We start from the raw sequence: 25,472 nt of genomic DNA on the forward strand, positions 1-25,472 counted from the left end.
TAGCGTCACAAGTAGGCTTACATTATGAAGTACTGTGAAAATCCCCTAGTCGCCACCCTCAGGCGCCTGTTCGGTTAGACCGGGGGGGGGGGGGAATTCAGAATGTCCAATTCATCAAACAAGCACATCTTTCAGGACTTGTGGGAGGAAACCCACGCAGACAGGGGGAGAACGTGCAAACTCCGCACAGACAGTGCACCAAGCTGGGAATCGAACCAAGATCCCTGGCACTGTGAAGCAACAGTGCAAACCACTGTACAACTTTGCCGCCCAGATATACACACACTCAATGCTCCTGTTTCAAGTGAACAAAATAGGTGCCAGGCATGGTAATTCCTCATGACAATGCCTTAACCAGAATCAACCTGCCTGGTTTGAATTGAAACAAAGCTTGGCAGTTGACGAGCAGAGACCAGTCAATTGCAACACCTGTAGTAAAGCACACTTGCTAACCAGTCAGCATTGCCTTCTCATCAAGTATAAATTGCTGTTCCTTTGCCATTTGGTAATCTTGCGAATGTCCTGACAAGTGCAAGATGAAAAACTTGTGTCTCTTTTAGTCAGCGATACTCCTCGAGGTGCAAACTTTGCCATGTGATGTAAATGGGCTTTAGAATCATCATGAATTTGGCAATAAAAATAGTGCATTGGAAATCAATGGATAAAAAGGAGAATATATCCAATTGTAGTAACTAATTGAAAATATCCAAAAAGTAAAAAGGCACGTTACAAATACCAACTCCCCCCGAGACATTATTCAATGCAGCTATGACTTCTAACAATGTTAAAATAAATTGGGATGGATATTTATAAATCAGTATTACATTGCACACATCATACTATCCTTTCAATTAAACAGTGCTTCCTGTATTTTCCCAATTCATATTGAATGAGAGATCATTCGGTGATTCTAAACAGGAATATCTTGTAACACATGGCTTGTAATTAAATTTGTACCTGCTCATTCTTTCAGTAATGGGAAATGGCGGTTGCGTGGGGGGGGGGGGGGCATGTCAAATGAAGCTGGTATCTAATTTTTCAATATGTCTTAGCCTGCCAACTGACCCTCGCCAGTCATAGTTCAAACTATAGTTCATTATTACAGTTGATGGTTACTTAATTTGGTATTGCTCTGATAACTAAATATTTCATCTATGCATAAAACCAACAACTTGTATTTATATAGTTCCTTTACACTTCCAGTTAGTTCAGAGAAACGCTATCAAACAAAAATGTCACCAAGTCACATAAGGAGGTAACCAAAAGTTTGGTCAAAAAGGCAAGGAGGAAGGAGAGAAAAAGTGGTTGAGAGATTGAAAGAGAGGCAATTACAGAGTTTTTGGCCTTGACAGCTGAAGTTACAGCCAACAATGGGTGTAGTTATTAAAATTGGGGATGCCCAAGGGGGTCATTGGGCTGGAGGAGACGACAGCAATAAAGGAGGGTCAGAGCATGAAAGGATTTTTAAAAAAGGATGAGAATTTTAATATTAAAGCATTGCTTACCCAGGATTAATCGTTATGATTTTCAGGATTTGGAGCATGTTAGGACACAGGTAATAGAGTTTTGGATGATCTCAAGTTTACAGACGGTAGTACAGGGGAGGCTGGCTGGCCAGGAGTGTACTGCAGTTGTCAACTTTATGAAAACAAAGGCATAGATGATTGTTTCAGCAGCAGATAAGCTTGAGGCAAGGGTGGATTTAGGCTACATTAGAGGTAGAAATAGATTGTGTTTGTGATGGCACGACATACAGTCGGAATATCATCTTGGGGTCAAATTCGAAACCAAGGTTGTGAACTGTGGTTCAGCCTCAGACAGTTGTCAGAGAGAGGGATGGAGTTGGTAGCTTGGGAAGAGTTGTGATTAGGACTGAAATAATGACTTGGGTCTTCCCAATATATAGATTTGAGGGAATTTTTTCATGCAGTACTGGATGTTGGACAAGCAGTTGGACGGTTTTGACGCAGTGGAGGGATGAAGAGTGGCAAAGGTGAGGTATTTACAACCAATCAGCAGAAAATCTGTCCTTGAATTGAATATGCATCAATATGAAAACCATGACAATTATTTTTAATATTCGAAAAACAATTCTATTTAAGAAAAACATTGAAGAGGAAAAAAAAGTATCTGAAAGATTTAAATTGTACAGTTTTTAAAAATATACATGACAGACAATTGTATAATTAATAAATGAAAGTTAAGTTACAAAGTATATTTGAGGAAAATAGCTACATTTAATACACAAGCACCCAGGAGCATTTAATGACCTGAACAACATTTATATTAAAACGGTGCAGATTTGCAGAGTTAATTCCAAACTACAAGTATATTTCATATAAATCCCAGCAGTAGATACCAACCTGTTTGAGGGTTCACGAGAATACTGCCAGGTGGTATGCCTGCAGCTTCCAAGGGAAGCAAAAAGAAGCTAGTGCTAGTAGGAATCACTTGCCCACTCATGCCACCATCAAAGGAAAGAGAATTACTAGTGTTGACAGCTGAATAGACGGCTGGCACACCATGAGTCTGGCTCATAGCTGTGACTGGAAGAGGTTGATGGGTGCGAGAGAGGGAACCCGTGGATGACCCTACACTACTAGAAGACTCTGAACCTGGGAAAGGAGTAATGAAAAATCTTTATCTAGAGACAGAAACATCATGCCTTTTTCCTTTCTATGCATTAAGATGAATTGTTTTAAGAGTTCAAACATGCACAATATTAGGAAAATCAGCAAATCCCCTATTGACTGTAACATGTTAAAGTATTAAAGCACAAACTAACAACCATTTAACTGAGCAAATTCTTATCTTGTATAACTGTATAGCTACAACATGCAGACTAAGCAGAAGAAAACGTAAGCTTCATAAATAATAATACAAGCAGCCCCTATTTAAAGATCAAGATGTTAAACAGCAACATTTTTTCTAGTGATTTTATGTTTCTGTATCTGATTGCAAACATCACAGAACAAAATGTTTTTAAGAAAATCTAAAACAAGGCAAAAGCTCAGAGCATTATAATGAAATTAGCAATTTGGATGCAAGAAAAAGAAAGCAACCTCGTAACACAGACTAAAATGCTATAACAGCAGACTTTTGCTTGAATACAAAAAATAATAGGGTTAACTCAAATTAATGTAGGCCAGCATATATCCTTAGAACAAAATTAAAAATATGAAATTTGAGTACAGAACTGCAAGAGAACGCTTCGGAGAAGTGAGTGGATAAACTAAATTGCCAACAGATTCAATGATCCGGGTATTCTCGAATTGGTTTGGGAGTATCAAATTGGAATGTGCATGTTTTTCAGATTCTTCTAACAACAACTGCAGCCCACATTACTTTGGATAACCAAAGAAACCTAAAACAGTATAGCACTAATTAGTCAAAAGAAGTCAGAAAGAATAATTATTTAGAAATGACTTACTGGCTCCCAAATAATTTAGCATTCAGGTACATTGCCTGGTGCCCTCCAAAGCCAGATGGACCAGGAGGCTCCAAGTGTGACCACTGATCGGTGTGGAAAGTGCTCACTTCAGTCAGGAAAGCATAGAGATGCTACTATTGGTTTTAGCACCCCTGAGGTGCGATAAAAATGCAAAAATAAGTTTCCTGCTGCAGATCACTATGCAGTGACCCTGCTTGCAAAGTACAAATGCAGCAGATTCCACAGAGTACAAGTTCAGGCTCAGCTGCAGCACTCTCCCTAAACAACTCGTGTGCAAGCACCAAATGTGTCATCTCAAATGTGAATAATGGCCAATTTGATGAGGTACTGGAGGGCTGCTGGCATTTGAGGAATTGTGCCTAGAGCAAAAACCTTCACCTTCGGGAAAAGGGAAACGAAAAACAAAAACCGTACGTAGCTTTATCAGTCAGAAAAAGTGACATGAGACAGAAAAGTTGGTTTGGCCCTCTGAAAGCCAGCATTTGCCAAACTAGTACTTTACTGTGATAGTGCACTGCTGCATATAATAAAAATGTACCTGTTTTTGAAAGCCTGCCTGTACTTTTGCTGCTACCAGAGCTATCACCTCTTGCCAGGACAGAAATTCCACTGAAGCTGCTAGCTTTTGTCATTGCTGGTTTCAGGTTGCGGTTTGAGCTATCCGAGTCTGTACTACTCCAAGGACGTGGCTCTGACCACTTGAGTTCATTTTCAGTACTGCTCTGACGACTATTGGAGGACGTGCCTGTTCCATCCTTATTTCCTCTGCGAGATACAAAACAAACCTCACATTTATCGCAATTTTTCAACAATCCAAAAAGTAAGTAATGAAGTAATGAATGAAATAGTCAGAATGGACAATCACGCAAATAGATTTTCTGATTTGAACAAGCTCTCCTGTACCTAAATATCTGTCGCCTTTGTTGTGTGCTGTTAGCAGTTTCTTCTTCTTGAATTCTGTTGGTGTTAAAAGGAGATTTCAGAATTTAGTGCTAAATACCATGAAAAACTAATCAATGAAGTTATTTTTTTGAGTCAACACTAACCTTTTATCTGTAAAATAATTGTCCTGGGAGAATGATAACTGAAACAAAAACATATTTTTAATCACCTTGACAAAACTAGCGAAAAATTAACCAAATAACAAACATCCATTATATTTTTACTCCACAAGATAAAACTTACATTCTTTGTTACCAACAAAATAAATACTGTATACTCTTAAGCATCTTCTCTATGCATAGGACAATATATAAAAGAAATACTGTATACTCTTCACCATTTTCCCCATGTCAAGGACCATTTATTTTTAGAAAGGGCCTTGTAGCATAAGGCAATGTTATGACCAAATCATGTACTTTTAACATTGATCTTATTCGGCTCACAAAATAAATCTGAAGTTATGCAGTCACTTAAACAAAAATCAACAACAAATACCATACCAATAATATGCAAGCGGCTGACACAAAATATATTGTTTTGCAATAAATGATAAAAGTACGAGCAACTATACTGAATGCTTGCAATTTTATTCCAGCAATGATAGTGCTTGCAAAACAACTTTTGAAAGATTCTTCTTTAAACAAGTCAATAATTCTTGGCATACAATAAAAATCACTGGGCTGGACATTCAACACAATGGTGTGCAGTATGAGAGCACAGTCTTTGAGTGCACCTCAAGTCTTCAACACTAGTTTTGAAGCGTCTGAACTTCCATTTAGAAGCTATAAATATGAAGAATGCAATTTTACAAGACTGCAAAAGTAGCATTACAGAATAGTCACAAACCTGCATCACAATCATGCTATAAGCTGCTATTAACTTGTTGGGATTCCCACCCCTCTCAGATGAACAATCTGCCTATAATACACTCCACTAAGCTCAGAAAATAGGAAAAAAAAGATTTGCAGATACCTCAGCACAGCATCTTGGGAAAGTGATCCAGTTTTAAATAACTTACACATTTTAAAAGATATTAAGACTTTTAAAAAGTCATTTACTTACTTGTTCTGTGAAATTTTTAAATAAACAGCAAAGATGCTCCTAATGAGCACTGATGACCAGCGCTGCGTACATTGTAGAAATCTCCTTTTTCTTTTTATTTGGACTGCCTTCATGAACATGTTTAGTGGTCTGGGAGTGTTTTCATGCAAGTGTAATGGAGGGAAATTCATCTTTAAAAGGAGCTTGAAGTGCTTCAGTCCTATATGCCATCAGAAGCATTATTTATTTCAATATTTCTCGTACCTCATATTTGAACACTCTGCTATAGGACAACTGCTCAGCATTTACCAGATCTTGATAACTATTTTTCCTCTGCCATGGTGGCAAAACACATCATTGCATGTACTGATCAACACTTTGAATTGTTGCTGCGACTCAAAAACACGAACCCAAGTTTACTAGCAGTCCAGTTGTGCCAAACATTTAGAAGGAAACCTCAACGTGATCACTCATCTGTTCTGCAGAGAACTTACGATTTGTGGCCGTCTAATATAGTCAGAAACAAATCTATAATGTTATGGTTATAAATGGATTAACTGTAGATAAAATATACCCCAGCAAAATTCTGCAGGCTGCTCTTTTCTTTTATGTACTACCTGCTCATGCAGAAAGAAAATGTTCCATTTTCTTACAAGGGAGTTTCCCCAAACAGGGAACAACTATTTATATTTACTAGAGTATATGGACCAGAACTCCATATGAATCAGCCAACCAGACACAAAGGTTTCCCGATTGACACCACTATCCAACTTTCAGTTTACTAATGTATCATAGACTCTGAAATCTCCACAACCAAATCAGTCAAATCCAATACCTTCCAGATTTTCAACTACTCATACAAAGCTAGTAAGTCTATTTGCATATCCAAATTAAAACCGTTTATTTACTTTTCTCCTTTCCCACCCTATACTTACATCTTGAGAAAATATCCTATCTCTGACCCGCTGATATTCCTCTTCCCTCTCCTCTATTGATTTGCTTCTTCTATCATCCCGCAATCTGATACGTATCTGGAAATTTTGAACACATCGTCTTCTTAGGAGATTGAAATATTTCAAAGTAAAAAAAAAATTGAAGCTTTAACAATATCAAAAATAGATATATTTTTGAAAACAAATTCCAAAAGTGCTTTTTGGACTTAAATTTGTCTAAGTATGGCTACTCTCATTGTAAAAAAAAAAGTGCTTTCTGGAAAGTAATTTTCATTCTCCCAAGGCAGTTCATGCTTCCATCACAACCACCTTGACTTAATTCCAGATATTTTCCTGATTTTGCCTTACATTTCTGTTCAGCGGTTGTAACTGATTCATTCAAAACAAATAATCTGCTTAATATGTAACTCTTCACTTCATTACTATGAAATATTCCATTCACACCTGTGAACAATCTCTTGGTTAGAAGAAATTATTACATTTTCTGACTGATTATTTGTGGGTGAACTGAAAGTAAACTGAGCAGCCAAATTTTAATCTGATCAATCAGGATTCACGTTTACAAAGTCCTCACAAGAAAAACCACAAACAACTTGGGCAGTCTTAAGTCATCTAAAAAAATGTTATATGTTCACTTAAGAGGAAGTCCCCACGAAAAACTTGCAAATAAGTTTAATAGACAAATATCTGCTACCATGCTGAACCCATCTTTCCCAAGTACAAACAGCAATATCCTTCAAATGCCTATGCTGTTCTTATCTTTATCAGAGTGTTAAATAATGCTTACTGCAGCGACCATATAGGACTTGGTGCACAGGACATGTGGTACATATATTAAAAGCATGGTGAACAACGTAAAATTAGCTATTTGGGTAAAAATGAAATATAAACTCTTTGCTAAAATGATTCAATTGAAATCAAATATAATAGATATGAACAAAAAAAAAATCAGATTATGGTTTTCAAACTTCCGTTAATTGAATCACACGATGAAAGTTGAATCCAGAACTCATTGCATACCACCCAATAAATAAGTGTCTTGAACTAAACTTTATTCCAGAATAATTATCTGAACCTAGATTCCTCCAACCGGTTTGTAAACCCACCGCCTCCACAGAAGCAGTGCCAGTATAAATAGCACAAAAATGCATATTTTAAAACACTAAATATCTCATTTTATTAGCAAAGCTTTCATTTTTCCTCAAATGATCAGGTAATTAGTTGTTTGAAAAATTGCTAGGCTCCTGCCGCAAGACAATGTGATATGCATTATTTTGGCACTCTCTTAATACAAGCATTTTATGTCATAATGCAAAGTATTCAAACTTAGGATACAAAAATGAGGCATTTCCAGAATACAAAACCAGAATATAACCTTTGCTGCAGAGGAGTTTACAACTTAAATAGCCATAAAACCACTTTTGTTTGAACACAGAGATGGAATGCAAGACTGCAGACAAATTGAGCACTTACTTGGTTATCATCTTTGTCATTGCTAGAGTTATCTCGTTTAAGGATATACCTCTTCTGAAAATCATCCGTTGTATCATCTTTTATATGTTCACAAAACCTCTGATCAGGTCTGAAATTGAACAATGACAAATACAGAATTATACATTTCTAAGTGATCAAAGGTGAGAAATATTAAATCCAAAGAAGCTAATGTGCTCCTATTCTTGGAATTCAATATCAATATTCTGCACAAATTTTAGAAGATCTCATCGTACAGCACAGTGAATTTTATATTTCTTGTTTTACTCACCCTGGTGGGTTGTGTGAGCAAAAAATTGCATGTTTAAACTTATTTAATGTGTGGTTTTGAGGGCTTGATTCAATCTTCTGTCCTTTAAGAGTAGGAGTTTAGTCCATTGGACAGTCCAAAAGTCTATTTGCAACAATCTGCTGGCACCATTTTAGTGCAAAGTAGTATTTGGATTGCTCAAGTTCAATTGATGCTCACAGTCAGAGTTGAGGGTTTAAGTTTTAATACTGGAAAGGAACTAAAAGCAGGTGGTTGTTTGGTCTTAAATTTTTAACGAATTTGTGTCACACTTGTTTTCAGTGTAGCAATTTACTGTAACTTGCTCCATTGAAATAGGCACTTTGGCTAAGCACATCAAAATGTTTATAAAATTGAGATTTTTCCTTTAAACAGGAAAGGCTTAAGAATGATTCCATATTTGCTTTTAAGAATCAAATAATTTTTTTTGGTTATAGAACTGAATAAAATAAATATTTTTGAGTAGTTTCAAGCCTGTTTCACAACAGAACTGCATGAAAAAGATTTGCAAAACCTTGATAAAAACAATGAAAATGTTGGCAAACCATGAGAACAAGTTTTATAAACATAAATAATAAATTTGGCATACTGCTTTTATACGAGAGTAGTGGAAACCATGCTAAATATTAAACTGGGTACAATTTGATGTGTTTGAAAAACATTCAATGTCGTTAACATTTTGTGTGTCACACAGCTAATGCTATCAAATAATGTCACATCAAATCTTTCACCACCTTTCCTGCAACTTACTGCCTTAATCTATCAAATCAGGTATCTTAATGTCACAGCACCAAAATGTCCCCAACCAAAGCCACCAAAATCCTCTTTGACCATGGAGCATTATCTATCCCTCCCTTTTCAGGCAGCAGGGTGATGCAGTGGTGAGCACTGCTGTCTCACGGCGCCAAGGATCTGGATTTGATCCTGGCCCCGGGTCACTGTCCGTGTAGAGTTTGCACATTCTCCCCATATCTGCGAGGGTCTCACCCTCACAACTCAAAGATGTGTAGGGTAGGTGGATTGGCCACGCTAAATTGCCCCCAATTGGGAAAAAAAATCAGGTACTCTGTATTTAAAAATCTATCTCTCCCTTACCTCTCTACAGTCTGACGTGGTTGACCACGCCACTCTTCCAATGCTTCTCCTTTGTTATCCAATTCAAGACCTGCCTTTGCTTGGTATCCCTCTTGCATATCTAATCATTGTCATGGCAACTTCTTGTTCACAAATCATAACCTCGGGGATCTATCTGGTTTCCTATCTAAATGCTGTTCTTTGGTGGCATCATATAAATACATGGGATAATCTTTCACAAGTACATGGTGTAGCCACGTAAAATGGCTGCGTTCCGATTAACCTGGCCAAAACCCAGTTTAAAATGGCTAACCCGAAAGACTGCTGGGAAAAGCAACTAAGAAGACACAAGCAGGCAGCTGCAGACAGTATTGCATATTCGGCTCTGGGATGTTAGCCCAGATCGATACTCAGGGCTATCAACAGCTCATCGACCCAGGTATTTGCAGTTGCATTCAGGACTGTTTGCATCCCATCTATTCAGACATCCACAGTTAAATCGGCTATCCCCGGGAACAATTGCAACATATTAGCAATTGAATACCGGGCCAGACCTGTCGGCGCCTGCAGTGGCCGAAACAAAGACAGGTGAGCGACCACCCCCCGATCGAGGAATCGCCTCACCATTGGACACATCGACCCCAGAGATTAGGGACAGATCCAATCACTTGGGACTCAGGGTCAAGGGCCGCCCCGGGAGGCGGGAAGCCCCTGGGCCCTATAAAAGTTAGGGTCCAAGTTCAGATCTCTCTCGCTCTCCTCTTCGCCTGCTCGAGACCTTCGCAAGGCCAGCCACCGGTAATAGTAAGTTTGAATCCAGCGATCGCTATCCGGTAGAGACATCTAGCTACCGACCTGTAGCAGCCTATTGAATCCCGCGGGCCAGATTTGATTGGACAAGCCATTTGTTTCCCTGACCTGGTGGGCTCTTCCCAAGTTAAGTATTGGCCAGTAGTGATAGGTTTATTATATAAATAGTATTAGGGTATTAATATTGCTTGTTGTATATAATAAATGACCGTTGTTTTAATCCTTACTAAGCGGTGTGCTGTATTATTAATCATAACCTGAACTTGAACCACGTGGCGGTATCATAAAGATACCTGGCGACTCATGAGCAAAGGTGACGTAAACAGAGCAAATAGACTAAAGCTAAAAAGCGCAACAATGGACGATTCTCAGTGCCACCTTTCTTGATCCATCTAGTGCCTTGGTTTTCAGACCACTTGTCTGACAGTCAGTCTTGCATAAAGCACAAATTCCTCCGACAAAGCATTAGAAAGATCAAAGATTTATTAAGGTCCTGTCACAACTGTGCACTTGGAAACACATTCAATGTGGCAACCTGGCCACTGTGTCACATCGAACCAGACTGTTTGCAACTTTGGCACAATATCCAAGCTAAGCTCTGATCCCATAACCTTTTTCATTACAAAGACCAGTTGCATCCACATCCGCATGTTCCACCTATCTTTACTTCATGTCCTTGCTGATCTACACTGGTTTTGTGCCCTCACTACCTAAACTTTATAATCTATTCTTATATCTGTAACTTCCACCAGCCCTACAACCACATTCATGCATCCTCTGCTGTTGTGACTACACTTCTGAATTCTCTCCCGAAATCCATCTGATTTGCAAGCATCTTTTTCTACCTTATGATCTTCCCTGCAACCCATCTCCTTGACCAAACTTTTGGTTACTCTTTCCATTATGTCCCTTGTTGGTACAGAGTCTTTTTTTTGGGTGTGCCTAAGTGCCTGGGGCATTCAAGGTCCTTTAAGAATGCAGGCTGTTATAATTGTAAAAATGGTTTATTTTACCCCCTCCCTGAATATCCAGCACCAAGTTCATTATTAACTTAATTATAAACAAAAACATCTCAGAAGTTAAATCACTTACATTCTTGTGTTGCTAGTTTTATTTATAATCACGGCTTTTCCTGTTTGGTCAACATTGTGATCCAAGCCAAAGTATGCAGCCACTCTGTGCAACAACATCCTGTGGTAGGAGGTCATCGGAGGAAATTTCCTATATTGAATACTGAAGAAGAAAGAAAGAAAGACCACTGGTGTGACAACACACAAGCTGTGAAAATATATTTAGCCTCTGTGTCAATATCAATTCTTACTTGTTGTTACTGATAAAATCCAGAATTTCTTGCTCTAACTTCAGCAACATCATCCTATCCCTAGAGAACAAAAAAGTAATCTTCAGTAGTGTTCATTTGCCAAATGTTACACAGTTCAAATATTTGAAACTTTAAACCTACTAGAAACTATACTTTTAAATTCCCTACAAGCACAATGTATTATTTCCATCAATGACGAACCTATCACCAACTGACAAAGTTGTGATCGCTATGTCCAGCATGCACACCCAGTTGCTTAAGCTTGCGGGACTTGTGCATTAATCTATTTATGAAGTTTAAGTGATCTATGTCGATTTTATTTTTAAAAGGTTACAAATTAATCAATGTTAGATCAACTAAGGGCTTTACATTTATCGCTAAGCTTGTAGAAGAACAAAATTGCATGCAAAGAAAACATTAGAGTGGCATCTACTGTCATTTTGGGAAAGCAAGTGGGAGATTGTCAGTTGTCAAGTTGTTCCTCAATGTCATTTCTTGCAATGGAAGTTGAGAACAAAGTTGATCCTCTTTAGCACTCAGATCCTGATACTCAAGAAACATGTGGGAATCTTCCCATTTCGCTACAGGAAATCCAACAAACCAATGTCCTAATAGGTGCAACAGTTTTAGCTGCATAATCAATGTATTGCTGCTGGTTTACCTGGTTAAAACCCTCAGTATCCCAGCCCACAGGTTGTCACCCAAACTTTTATGAGTCAAGCAAATGGAATGTGTCCCTATGGGACTGCAGTTTATGAAACAAACAGAACCTTTGCCGGTGTGAATGTTTTGGGAGCTTGAAGCCTCTTAAATGAACAATGTTCATTTATATAGTGCCTTTCAGAACCAAAACACTAGTGCAATCACTGTTGTTTTCTGGGCAAAGTGATACACAGCCATCTGCTCACAAGGCCTTACAAACTGGATTGAGATGAACGATGAGTTAATCACTCGGTTTTCAAGGTTTTACTTGACTCAGTGGTGGGTTCCAACATGTGCTAATCTGACACTCATCATAGGGCAAACAATCTGTAATATTTCTTTATAATCGCTGCTGGAAAGTGCATGTGCATACATCAAGGGAAAACAGGAATCCACAAAACTGCAGTGGTCTTTGGAACAATAGTAGAGTGCCTCTGCACTTGCTGACATTGCTGAAATGAAGTACCAAGCTCTAGTCCACACCCTTCAGTGAGAGAAAGTGGAGAGAAATAAATTCCACGCTCATTATTATGCACAGTGCTGTTATGTACTTATTTATAAGGAGACATTAATTTTGTTATTTCGTTCTCAAAGTACAACGGTTGCCCTAAAGCACAATCACAAATATTTGGTATCTTTGCACAGTGATTGATTTTGCACATGCTAGATTGTAACACGCACATCAGATTTAAAGGCCCAAAAGTCCTCTGAAGCACAGAGCTAAACTTTGTCCTTCTGGAGCCGTAGTCTTCTTTATTCTGCTGTCAGGTCGCTACTAAATGTACCCTCACAAGGCCATAATTTTGCTCAGGTTGCTCTTTTAGCGTAGGGTTTCTGGAGAATGAGGACTGCCACTGGCCATTGCACCAATGATGGTAGATCCAGCAGGAGCACGTAAGTGCATTCCCATTTATAGCATTTAATGTATTTCAATGGCAATTCAGTCTCAACTCAAACCAGCAGGAGGTGAGGAGGAATATCACAGGAGTTTAAAAGCTGAACAACAGGAATTACAGGAGACATAACTGCCCATGCTAACACTGCCTTTGCTAACACGAAGGTTACAATTTTTGGGATAAAATCTGTGTCAAATTTAACTAAGAATCAGTAATTATTCAACCATTTTAATTGTAGGCTGACATGGAAGGGTTCTACTGTATCTCATGGAAATTATAGCACATGGTGAGGCTATTCAGTTCCACAGTATGTTAATGCATCAACTGCATTTATTTTAATCTCATTGCCCTGCTTATTCCCTCATACAGCATTAAAAACCATTTGTTGCGTAATTTTGCAACATTGCCCATTATTTGAATGAAGTGTGTGTTTGATATATAGGTCTCCTTGGGCGTAAATACATGCAATATTCTTATTCTTTAGTCAGACAGTGTGTAAATGTGAATTTGCTTGCTTATAGTACAAAACAAGCAGAATTTGGCTCAGGATAACTTTGCATATTGCACAATCATATAGTAGTTCTTCAGAATGCTGTTACGGAGGTTCTCATGATAGGTTTAGTTCTTCATTGAAGGAGCATCATTTTTACCAGCTCCCTTTGCTAGTTGGTTTCCTTGTTTCCTCCTTTGAAACATTTGTACACATTTGCATGTTTATCAACATGTGGCATTAATGCGCATTTGTTTTTAAACCGCTGATAGCGGTCCAGAATTCCCAAAATAATTATGTATCCACTGCTACAGCTACTTGTAGGGAGGGGTGTGTAGAACTATTTGAACATTGAACTGTCACTGTGGTGGTTGGTTTTGATCATTAATCTCAGGTATAGAATAAATTTCAAATGTGTACAAAACTATGCATCATAAGCATTGCATAACTGAACATGTTACCTCTTCTTTATATAATCAAAATTCATTTCAAAAATACCTGGGATTATTTTTCAAAGTATTTACTAAAAATTCATGAAGATCTATTCCAGTGGAATCTGTGTATTCTTGGCTGGAATCTGGTTGAGAGAGAGATTGAGAAGTTCCATTCATTTTACAAGTAACTTGGCAAGTATCCAAAATCTGAAAGTATTTTAGTGAAGAAATGCAGTGTAAACCTCTTGATAAAATTTTTTTATGCGTTTTATCTTGTTTGTCCGTGTATTCTTCCTTTTCAGCTTCATCTTTTATGGTCTGCTCTTCTTTATCAAATGCTTGTGTTAACTGGAGCTGAATTTTATCCTGTGTAAACACAAGGTAAATTGTTGGAAGAATATTCAATGCGACAGTCTTAACATATTTATAGTTGTGTTATAGTTGTGTGGGGTGCTTAACAAAAACAATGCAGTTCACATACTGTTCCTTTCAAAATACTTGAACAATTTTCCCTATCTGGTTTCTTTGGCAAATGTCTTGGACAATGCGCTACTGATCCACTCGGCAGTCTACATGAAAAGATATAACCTCTGTCAAGTAATTATATAATAACCAAACAGGCATTTGTAGAAAGCAACAATCACAGAGGAAATATGAAATTGTGAAATTACAGGTCTTTAAAATCTATTCATTTAAGTCTGATCTTCCAAAGATAAGAATGCAATTAACAGTCCAGAATCATCAGAAAATGGCTTTACATGCACGCATGAAAGAACACTATTTCACTGTGCACTGTAATTCATGTTGCAAGTAGATACAAGTCTTTTTTGCTTTTATAGAAATGGACCAGGAACCTTGAGTAACTTGTTATCTGATGTCAAATCAGATAATAATCTAAAGATTGGGCTAGGGTTTATCATCAATGCTGGAGGAAGTTGTAGGCCACCATTCAGAAATAACTGCTGAGTTGAAACTTAATGGCAGGTTTCTAGTTGTTTTCCTTGCTTCTAATTCATATATTGCCAAGATCTTCAAATTGTACTTTATTTTACTTTGTGCCTGGAAATTTCGAAAAATATAGAGAAAATGCAGATAAACAAAGCCTTCGATATATCAAAATTGAAAATCTAATGACTTTGCCATTGATAAATTACAAGATATATTCTACACTTTATCTGCCTCTACTGTCTGTGTGTCCTTGGTAGTATTTGTCTCAATTCTCTCTTCAAGCGAATGAGTGACTGTCTGTGTGTTCAGATGTGTTACTCTTCTGTATTTTTAAGTGTTTCTCAGTCTCTCTCATTTTGAATTATTGGTGGAAACATGCTTCCTTTGCTCTTTGACCTGTTTTCACAACATCCGCTTACTCATCTTATGTTGACGCTGTCATGGGTGTGTCTCTGATTTTCCTATTCTTTTTCCCCAACCTGTCATTGACTGTATCCCTGCATGCTTCCTGTTCCTTGCCTTTCTGACTTCCAAGCTCAGCATTTCACTATCCATGCTTGCACCAACTTCAGATCCTTGTGATCTTGTGCAAAAGCTTTTTAAGACTTGCATGCCAAGGCACTCTGTAATGCACAATGTTCCTCCTTAATCTCCCACGAGCCCCTCACAATTGCCCATTGATTTTCTTGCACTAGCTGCCCTCTTACCCCAACATACATTCGGGCCTCCTTGATCACCAACCGTCTTCCCCATTCTCTCTCCCTCGATCACCAACCTTCTTCCCCATTCTCCCTCATTATTTTGTCTGCAGCTTCCAAGGTATTGCCTTGCCTTTCCCATAGAAAATTATTTTTGCTTGTAAATTTACATTAGCCACCACGATCAGAACACCACAACAGAGACTTTGACTCTGTAACTAAGGATCCAGGAGTAGGAGCAGGCCATTCGGCACTTCAAACTTGCTCCCCCATTTAATAAGATCATAGCTGATCTGGTTGTGGGCCGTCTGCCTCCTATAACCTTCGACTCCCTAGTCTATCAAAAATGAATCGAACTCAGACATGAATAATGTCAATAACCCAGCTTCCACTGTTATCTAGTGAAGTTTACATACTAACAACTAGCGGAGAGAAAAAAATTCTCACCTGTCTTAAAAGGTAAACCTGTTATTCTTAAACCGTGTCCCTTAGTTTTAGCCTCCCCCACAAGAGGAAACATTCTCCCAGTGTCCACCTTATGAAGTCCCCTCAAGATCCTATATATGTCAATAAGGTCACCTCTCATTTTTTGACATTCAATGGGTATACGCCCAACCTGTTTGCGATTTCTTCGCAAGATAAACAAGTGTTGGCCCTGGTTCTGCCAACTATCCTTCTTCAGGCCACCTGTCAGGCAAGGTCTAACTATTTACATAGTTGCCAAGCTTCCCTGATATTGCTATGACTCTGCTGTGGTATTTCCAAAATTTCTGCAAAACTGGTTTACTTTTGAAACAGCGAATCGTGCAAAGATTAGGCAACAGGAGTAGGCTTTTCCATGTGGCGAAAGCTGTGAAGATTAACCAGTCCGGTCAAGGCAACTAAGGACTAACCAAGGAAAGAAGTATATAAATGGCAACGTAGGAACAGGAGTGAAATGGGGCGGATGATTCGTATTTCACGTGCACAGCCCGCTGGCAAACACAGATAAGGGAGCTACAGTGCTACCTACTGTTGGGACATTGAATCTGCAAGTTAATCAACCGTCAATTTACCATCCAAAGTTAGGTTGCTACCTTAAGCATTACATTCCAGGCAAGTGCCAGGCAAGTACTTCAATGCCAGGAGTATACGAAACAAGGTAGGGGAACTGGCAGCGTGGGTTGGTACCTGGGACTTCGATGTTGTGGCCATTTCGGAGACATGGATAGAGCAGGGACAGGAATGGATGTTGCAGGTTCCGGGGTTTAGGTGTTTTAGTAAGCTCAGAGAAGGAGGCAAAAGAGGGGGAGGTGTGGCGCTGCTAGTCAAGAGCAGTATTACGGTGGCGGAGAGGATGCTAGATGGGGACTCTTCTTCCGAGGTAGTATTGGCTGAAGTTAGAAACAGGAAAGGAGAGGTCACCCTGTTGGGAGTTTTTTATAGGCCTCCTAATAGTTCTAGGGATGTAGAGGAAAGGATGGCGAAGATGATTCTGGATATGAGCGAAAGTAACAGGGTAGTTATTATGGGAGACTTTAACTTTCCAAATATTGACTGGAAAATATATAGTTCGAGTACAATAGATGGGTCGTTTTTTGTACAGTGTGTGCAGGAGGGTTTCCTGAAACAATATGTTGACAGGCCAACAAGAGGCGAGGCCACGTTGGATTTGGTTTTGGGTAATGAACCAGGCCAGGTGTTGGATTTGGAGGTAGGAGAGCACTTTGGGGACAGTGACCACAATTCGGTGACGTTTACGTTAATGATGGAAAGGGATAAGTATACACCGCAGGGCAAGAGTTATAGCTGGGGGAAGGGCAATTATGATGCCATTAGACGTGACTTGGGGGGGATAAGGTGGAGAAGTAGGCTGCAAGTGTTGGGCACACTGGATAAGTGGGGCTTGTTCAAGGATCAGCTACTGCGTGTTCTTGATAAGTATGTACCGGTCAGATAGGGAGGAAGGCGTCGAGCGAGGGAACCGTGGTTTACCAAGGAAGTGGAATCTCTTGTTAAGAGGAAGAAGAAGGCCTATGTGAAGATGAAGTGTGAAGTTTCGGTTGGGGCGATGGATAGTTACAAGGTAGCGAGGAAGGATCTAAAGAGAGAGCTAAGACGAGCAAGGAGGGGACATGAGAAGTATTTGGCAGGAAGGATCAAGGAAAACCCAAAAGCTTTCTATAGGTATGTCAGGAATAAGCGAATGACTAGGGAAAGAGTAGGACCAGTCAAGGACAGGGATGGGAAATTGTGTGTGGAGTCTGAAGAGATAGGCGAGATACTAAATGAATATTTTTCGTCAGTATTCACTCAGGAAAAAGATAATGTTGTGGAGGAGAATGCTGAGCCCCAGGCTAATAGAATAGATGGCATTGAGGTACGTAGGGAAGAGGTGTTGGCAATTCTGGACAGGCTGAAAATAGATAAGTCCCCGGGACCTGATGGGATTTATCCTAGGATTCTATGGGAGGCCAGGGAAGAGATTGCTGGACCTTTGGCTTTGATTTTTATGTCATCATTGGCTACAGGAATAGTGCCAGAGGACTGGAGGACAGCAAATGTGGTCCCTTTGTTCAAAAAGGGGAGCAGAGACAACCCCGGCAACTATAGACCGGTGAGCCTCACGTCTGTAGTGGGTAAAGTCTTGGAGGGGATTATAAGGGACAAGATTTATAATCATCTAGATAGGAATAATATGATCAGGGATAGTCAGCATGGCTTTGTGAAGGGTAGGTCATGCCTCACAAACCTTATTGAGTTCTTTGAGAAGGTGACTGAACAGGTAGACGAGGGTAGAGCAGTTGATGTGGTGTATATGGATTTCAGCAAAGCGTTTGATAAGGTTCCCCACGGTAGGCTATTGCAAAAAATACGGAGGCTGGGGATTGAGGGTGATTTAGAGATGTGGATCAGAAATTGGCTAGCTGAAAGAAGACAGAGGGTGGTGGTTGATGGGAAATGTTCAGAATGGAGTACAGTCACAAGTGGAGTACCACAAGGATCTGTTCTGGGGCCGTTGCTGTTTGTCATTTTTATCAATGACCTAGAGGAAGGCGCAGAAGGGTGGGTGAGTAAATTTGCAGACGATACTAAAGTCGGTGGTGTTGTCGATAGTGTGGAAGGATGTAGCAGGTTACAGAGGGATATAGATAAGCTGCAGAGCTGGGCTGAGAGGTGGCAAATGGAGTTTAATGTAGAGAAGTGTGAGGTGATTCACTTTGGAAGGAATAACAGGAATGCAGAATATTTGGCTAATGGTAAAGTTCTTGGAAGTGTGGCTGAGCAGAGGGATCTAGGTGTCCATGTACATAGATCCCTGAAAGTTGCCACCCAGGTTGATAGGGTTGTGAAGAAGGCCTATGGAGTGTTGGCCTTTATTGGTAGAGGGATTGAGTTCCGGAGTCGGGAGGTCATGTTGCAGCTGTACAGAACTCTGGTACGGCCGCATTTGGAGTATTGCGTACAGTTCTGGTCACCGCATTATAGGAAGGACGTGGAGGCTTTGGAGCGGGTGCAGAGGAGATTTACCAGGATGTTGCCTGGTATGGAGGGAAAATCTTATGAGGAAAGGCTGACGGACTTGAGGTTGTTTTCGTTGGAGAGAAGAAGGTTAAGAGGAGACTTAATAGAGGCATACAAAATGATCAGGGGGTTGGATAGGGTGGACAGTGAGAGCCTTCTCCCACGGATGGATATGGCTGGCACGAGGGGACATAACTTTAAACTGAGGGGTAATAGATATAGGACAGAGGTCAGAGGTAGGTTCTTTACGCAAAGAGTAGTGAGGCCGTGGAATGCCCTACCTGCTACAGTAGTGAACTCGCCAACATTGAGGGCATTTAAAAGTTTATTGGATAAACATATGGATGATAATGGCATAGTGTAGGTTAGATGGCTTTTGTTTCGGTGCAACATCGTGGGCCGAAGGGCCTGTACTGCGCTGTATTGTTCTATGTTCTATGTTCTAAGTCAGAAGAAAATCCAAGAAACGTGACACAGGCGTATACACAACTGTACAAAATTTAATGTTACATAAAAAAATTAAATACTTGGCTAACTGGTTAATCTAGACACATTTTGGAGAATACAAATATTTTTTTTTAAATCTAGACACATTTTGAATTATTGTACTGGATCAACCAACACACAAATTGTCAAAACCCCCTGGGTCTCTGAATATGAAGTATATCAAGGATTTTGGATTAATTATACAGCTTTACACGAGAAAATCAATCTCAAAATCACAACACAGACCAAATCTCAAGTTATTCCAGTTTCAATCTGCACAGTTCACATTGCGAACTCAACAATGACCTCCAAGATTTGTCAGGAATATACAACTCCTTCTGGGTCTTATTTGTTACACCCACACTGAACCCAACTTCTTTAAATCTCTTAAAGTCATAAAACAGCCATAAAAATAGAAATGTTTACCATATGTTCAAATGACCACATGACACCGACCCACCCCCACACAAACAAAAAAGTTACATTTAAGTGACCACTATATTCACACTCTGACCTCTCCATCCTCCTTTAGTTTCAATGAAATTCAATGGCAACTTGAGAAACAACATCTCATCTTTCAATTAACCTTCTGAAATTAAGACTGAATTCAACAATTTGAAATCATAACCTCTGCTCCCAATTTTTTGGACAGAAGGTAGTTTTTGTGGTGATGCTTTTAAATGGCAAGTTAAACCTCAACAGCTCTGCCTATACGAATGAGTTTCAGGTTACACAGGCCAACATCATTACTTTTTAGCTAACCCACAAAGCTTCATGATGTTTCCTTATTTAAGGAACGATCACAGTTCTGAAATTTCACCCCCAATATCTGCTCTCTAGATGTTTCACATGCATGATGTTAATCATTCACAATTACCAAACTCTAACTGTTTTAGTGATTTTTTAAAATATAAAATTCATTGAACAATGTGCAAACATTTGGTATAGTATAGCTACATTCAAAGGTACTTTCCGTAGACAGGAAAACAAAAGCGTAATTAGGCGCTTGAATTCAACGATTTTGTCTTCTGGTCTAAGCAATTAACTATCTACCATATAAAGTCTGTAACAAGTTAATATTTTCAGATTATTTTGAGTACAGATGCAAGTCTTGAAGATGGAATTAATTTGTTTTAGTTTTCTCATCAGCATATTAAAATATCTAATTTCGTCCAGATCACCTGTAAATGGATGTGATTGAAAATGGTTATGAATGAATATTAAGCCCCCCATAAACGAGAAGCTATCTCCTTTTTAGTACTGCATGATCTTCAAGAGAACAAACTAAGAAACAAGCTAAATCATGGAAAGTAATTATTATTTAATAGATCGAACGTTTTGAGTTTCAGAAAATGCAGTTAAAAGTGCAAATACGTTTAAATTTGTAGAATTCTTCTTACTGAAGCATTTGCTTTTGTATATAAATCATAAAGCTTTGTACATTACTACCATTCAGTTCCTATTCTTCCAAATTCAAGTTCAAGCAACTTTGCTGCAATGTAACTGATGTGCATTAATTAGATGTATGATGAGAATTTAACAAGTAAATTATTTCTCTAAAACAAAGCCTTTATTTAAAGAAATCAAATACTACACCAGTAAACCAGGGGTTTACTAATTCCATGTTGCATTTTACCTGATTATCCTGTGGAACATCAGCTGTGGGCGGAGGAGAAGACTCTTCACACACAGCCAGGCTCCTTACTAGCTTTAACTTTGCATTTGACTAAAGGAAAACATTCATTGTTAGGGCAAATGCAGTGACGTAGAAATATATTAAGCTACATTTATTTAATTAATCATTATCTCATTCCAACCATATACCCTGCAACAGCTTAAAATGAGGTTTGAAAAACTCACTTTTAGTTTCAAAATATCCAATTAGATTTTTGATTGGTTTGGATATTCAAATTTCCCTTCCTTCATGTGTGCTCATTGTCTGTTGTGCTTCATCCTCAGTTATTTTTCTTGGCAGCTTTCACAATAGTGCCTTCCACTCAGGGACAGGGCAAGGAGGCAGGTCCAATGTTTACCTCAGCCGGAACGGGAATTGAACCCGTGCTGTTGGCATTATTCTCATGCTAGCCATCTAGCCAACTGAGCTAACCGGCCCCTCATTCAAATCCAAGCTGCTTGATTAACTGGATGTCAATGACCTGTACTACCATATTATGTTGTTACAGGGTACAGTCTTCAATATACTTTCCAAAAGCAATTATTTAGTCTACTCAAGTGTACAAAATTCAGAACCCAAAACAACTGTAATACAATTTCCTTCAATGTGATCCTGCCATACATATAGCAGACAAGTGCACACTTTGCTAGGTTTAATATATGGTTTCTGGTTTCATATTTATGTTAAGGTGCATTTTCCAGTACTATATAATTAGGACTGAACAAGACAAAGTTGTCAAAATCATGGGACGAGGAATACTGAAGTTAGTTCTTTTATGAAGTTATCGAAACTCAGATGCAAATTATGCTTCATGAGATCGCTGTGATGCCCATGTGTTCGTCAAATAAATTTCTGAACATTTCAGTACCTTCAGAAAATATAATTTAAAATTATGTTTAATCGTTACATAGAAATTTAATACAATCTACATATTTAATAAACAGAGCATTCTCATGTTAAATTTGACCTACTTAACATTACATAAATCTCAAGGTGTCATTGAGCACCTCAACAGAGACGTGCAATATTTTGTGCAATTCCACTGGACACTTAAGAGAAATAGACTGGATACAATTTATTTTTCCATAAACAAAGTGCTGACTATTTTGCACAATGTGGCATGTTGTCAACTATTCCCATGCATTAGCAACAAATGAAAATGCATTCTCTTCAAAAAAAATGATTTGATCTTTTGGTTATCACCTTAAGTCTTTCATTCCAGATGGTTTTTTTAAGCATCTGAGAGATGCACCTTTTTTGACATTTTAATGAAACTGCTAACTAGAACACCCAGAGCAAACAATAAATATACACTTTTTGACATCAAATTCCCAAAAAGCAAAGAAAGATTTGCTTTGAGCAACAAGCACTAAGCACACCACCATGCAGAGTTGCTGTTGGTCCAAGAATGCTTTCACAAGAGCAGAATGAAAAACTACAGTTGAGAAATCACAAAATATGGATACATCTAAAAGCACCTATTCATTTCAACTTAGCATAGAGATCTTGACTAAGCACTAAGCCAGTATAAAAAGCGAAACCTAAATTGGAGCAAGTATGCATGCATGAGGATACAAATTTTTGAGGATACAATGCCGCGATAAACAAAACAAGATTTAAATAAAATATTTCTTGCAAACAATAGTCATAATAGTAATCAAGCGTAAATGATTTCCTTTAGCATGCTATGACACACTTCTACTATACCTTTGACCTTTTCCCCGCCTGTCCAAGACTTTGTATTTGTCTCTGCACAGTGGACAAGAGATCATTACAGTAAAATAATTGAAAACATATGACAATAAATTTCCAAAGGAATGAACTTGCAATATCCACCTGAGCCAAATGGCACCTAACCCAGAATCAATATAGTCAAATGCAAGCCAAGCAGTGCGATACAATAAGAAATCTACAGTTCAACTTCAATGGATTGCGTTATGAGGTAACTCGGCCAAATTTCCTTTTTCCTCTTCCTTTCCAATAGGAGAACGCAGTATTGGATTTTCAGAAGTGTGTTAGACTAGAAAAGCAGGTGAAATAAACTATTAAATATGAAACAGAGCTGTTTAATAAGTAGAGGTCTATTATAGAGAACGCAAAATGAAAATCAGCAGAAAACATTTAGAGTCCTCATTGCAAATTCATCAACTGCTGAGTTTCCTTCTTAACACAAATATTAAAAAGGAGAGTTACTGTTCTAGGGTTATCATTGATAAAAATTATTTCACAAACAAAAACAGTCTCCAGAGTTCAATTTAACTTATCTTCAAAATCTGGCATTAATGGTGCTGCAAAACTGTCTTATGTGCAAAAATGCAGCAGGTATGATTAATGTTATTTTTGTCAATTGGGATGCCACAAGGAAAGCAACTTCACAAAATTTGCTCAATGAATCTTAGTTTTCTTAACATATGAGGAACTGCTAACTTAGCTGAAATTTTCTCATTGTCATTCTTTGATGTATACATCTTCCATCCAAGCCAAGGATGCCAGCAAATGACTTTTATTGGCAGAAATACAGACAAGGAAAGTCGTTCACTAAATCTAGCACAACTGAAATCTATCTTATTCTCCATCACAGCATCCAACTGCCTCAACTGGCTGGACCAGGCCGCTTGCAAACTCTATCATGTTTAAGCCACAAGAGGAGCATTCAGCCACATATCCATGCTGTCACTACGATGGCCTATTTCTATCTTTGCGAAACTGCCAGACTCCACCCATTCCTCAGTCCTTCTGCTGCTGAAACTGGAATCCATACCGTTGATGCCTCCAGACATGGTAACGCTGTAATTTATTGGTGATTATCATAGGAATTTACAGTGCAGAAGGAGGCCATTCAGCCCATCGAGTCTGCACCGGCTCTTGGAAAGAGCATCCTACCAAAGGTCAACACCTCCAACCTATCCCCATAACCCAGTAACCCCACCCAACACGAAGGGCAATTTTGGACACTAAGGGCAATTTATCATAGCCAATCCACCTAACCTGCACATCTTTGGACTGTGGGAGGAAACCGGAGCACCCAGAGGAAACCTACGCACACACGGGGAGGATGTGCAGACTCCGCACAGACAGTGACCCAAGCCGGAATCGAACCTGGGACCCTGGAGCTGTGAAGCAATTGTGCTATCCACAATGCTACCGTGCTGCCCTGATGTTCACACCAAGCCCCGTTATGAAACCAAGCATTATGCAAATTGTTATTTTTCTCATTATCATTTCAGAATTCAGTTTTCAGATTATGACTGCCAAAAAAGTTAATTATTGCAGATGCTCATTCTTAAGTTCGGACATAAAAATACAGCAGTCCTGATCAACCACATGTGGAGCTGCCAAAGTGTGTTTCCAAAGACTTGAATTGAAATTAAGGGAAGTGCAAACTTGTACACAAAGCTGGCTTGACAACAGTTTCACTCAAGTAGAGAAATAGCACCCTCACCTTGAGCTCAGAAAGCTATCTCTGTTGCTACCTCCAAACTAAAGGGGGGAATTACATCCTGTGCTTACGATAGTGGTCATAGATCATAGAATCTACACTGCAGAAGGAGGCCATTCGGCCCATCGAGTCTGCACCGGCTCTTGGAAAGAGCACCCCATTTAAGCCCACACTTCTAACCTATCCCCGTAACCCTAACGAACCTTTTTTGGACTCGAAGGTCAATTTAGCATAACCAAAGAACAAAGAAAAGTACAGCACAGGAACAGGCTCTTCAGCCCTCCAAGCCTGCGCCGACCATGCTGCCCATCTAAACTAAAATCTTCTACATTTCCGGGGTCCGTATTGCTCTATTGCCATTGCTCGGGGGTCGCTCCAATCCACTTGACCTGCACATCTTTGGACTGTGGGGGGCAGCACGGTGGCACAGTGGTTAGCATTGCTGCCTCACGGCATTGAGGTCCCAGGTTCGATCCCGGCTCTGGTTCACTGTCCGTGTGAAGTTTGCACATTCTCCCCGTGTTTGCGTGAGTTTTGCCCCCACAACCCAAAGATGTGCAGAGTAGGTGAATTGGCCCCTCTAAATTGCCCCTTAATTGGAAAAAATTAATTGGGTACTCTAAATTTAAAAAAATAAGTAAATCTTTGGACTGTGGAAGGAAACTGGAGCACCTGGAGGAAACCCATGCAGACATGGGGAGAATGTGCAGACTCCGCACAGACAGTGACCCAAGCCGGGAACCGAACCTGGGACACTGGCGCGGTGAAACAACTGTGCTACCGCGCTGCCCTGGTGTATTATCCCCGATAATTCATCTCAACCTGTGT

At 39.2% G+C, this 25,472-nt stretch overlaps 1 protein-coding gene across 25 annotated transcripts in view; it reads right to left on the minus strand.

Moving 5' to 3' along the window:
• The window catches only part of LOC140388349 (R3H domain-containing protein 1-like), a 199,756-nt gene that overhangs the window by 112,241 nt on the left and 62,043 nt on the right, over positions 1-25,472 (minus strand). For 18 of the 25 annotated variants that reach the window (XR_011934167.1, XR_011934181.1, XR_011934179.1 and 15 more), the window contains 12 exons: positions 22,913-22,954; positions 21,167-21,256; positions 14,137-14,260; positions 13,959-14,037; positions 11,373-11,432; positions 11,144-11,284; positions 7,861-7,969; positions 6,370-6,465; positions 4,498-4,535; positions 4,355-4,408; positions 3,990-4,216; positions 2,364-2,615 (listed from right to left, as the gene is read on the minus strand). Coding sequence is in view for 21 of the 25 variants with exons in the window: in XM_072472383.1 (XP_072328484.1) it covers positions 2,364-2,615; positions 3,990-4,216; positions 4,355-4,408; positions 4,498-4,535; positions 6,370-6,465; positions 7,861-7,969; positions 11,144-11,284; positions 11,373-11,432; positions 13,959-14,037; positions 14,137-14,260; positions 21,167-21,256; positions 22,913-22,954 (1,312 nt within the window). In the remaining 4 variants the exon portion in view is untranslated. The remainder of the gene's footprint in view (positions 1-2,363; positions 2,616-3,989; positions 4,217-4,354; positions 4,409-4,497; positions 4,536-6,369; positions 6,466-7,860; positions 7,970-11,143; positions 11,285-11,372; positions 11,433-13,958; positions 14,038-14,136; positions 14,261-21,166; positions 21,257-22,912; positions 22,955-25,472) is intronic. The other 7 variants (XM_072472467.1, XM_072472505.1, XM_072472563.1 and 4 more) reach the window with 5 other exon arrangements.

This window comes from Scyliorhinus torazame, chromosome 2 (assembly GCF_047496885.1).
Source record: "Scyliorhinus torazame isolate Kashiwa2021f chromosome 2, sScyTor2.1, whole genome shotgun sequence".
NCBI classification, from domain to species: domain Eukaryota; kingdom Metazoa; phylum Chordata; class Chondrichthyes; order Carcharhiniformes; family Scyliorhinidae; genus Scyliorhinus; species Scyliorhinus torazame.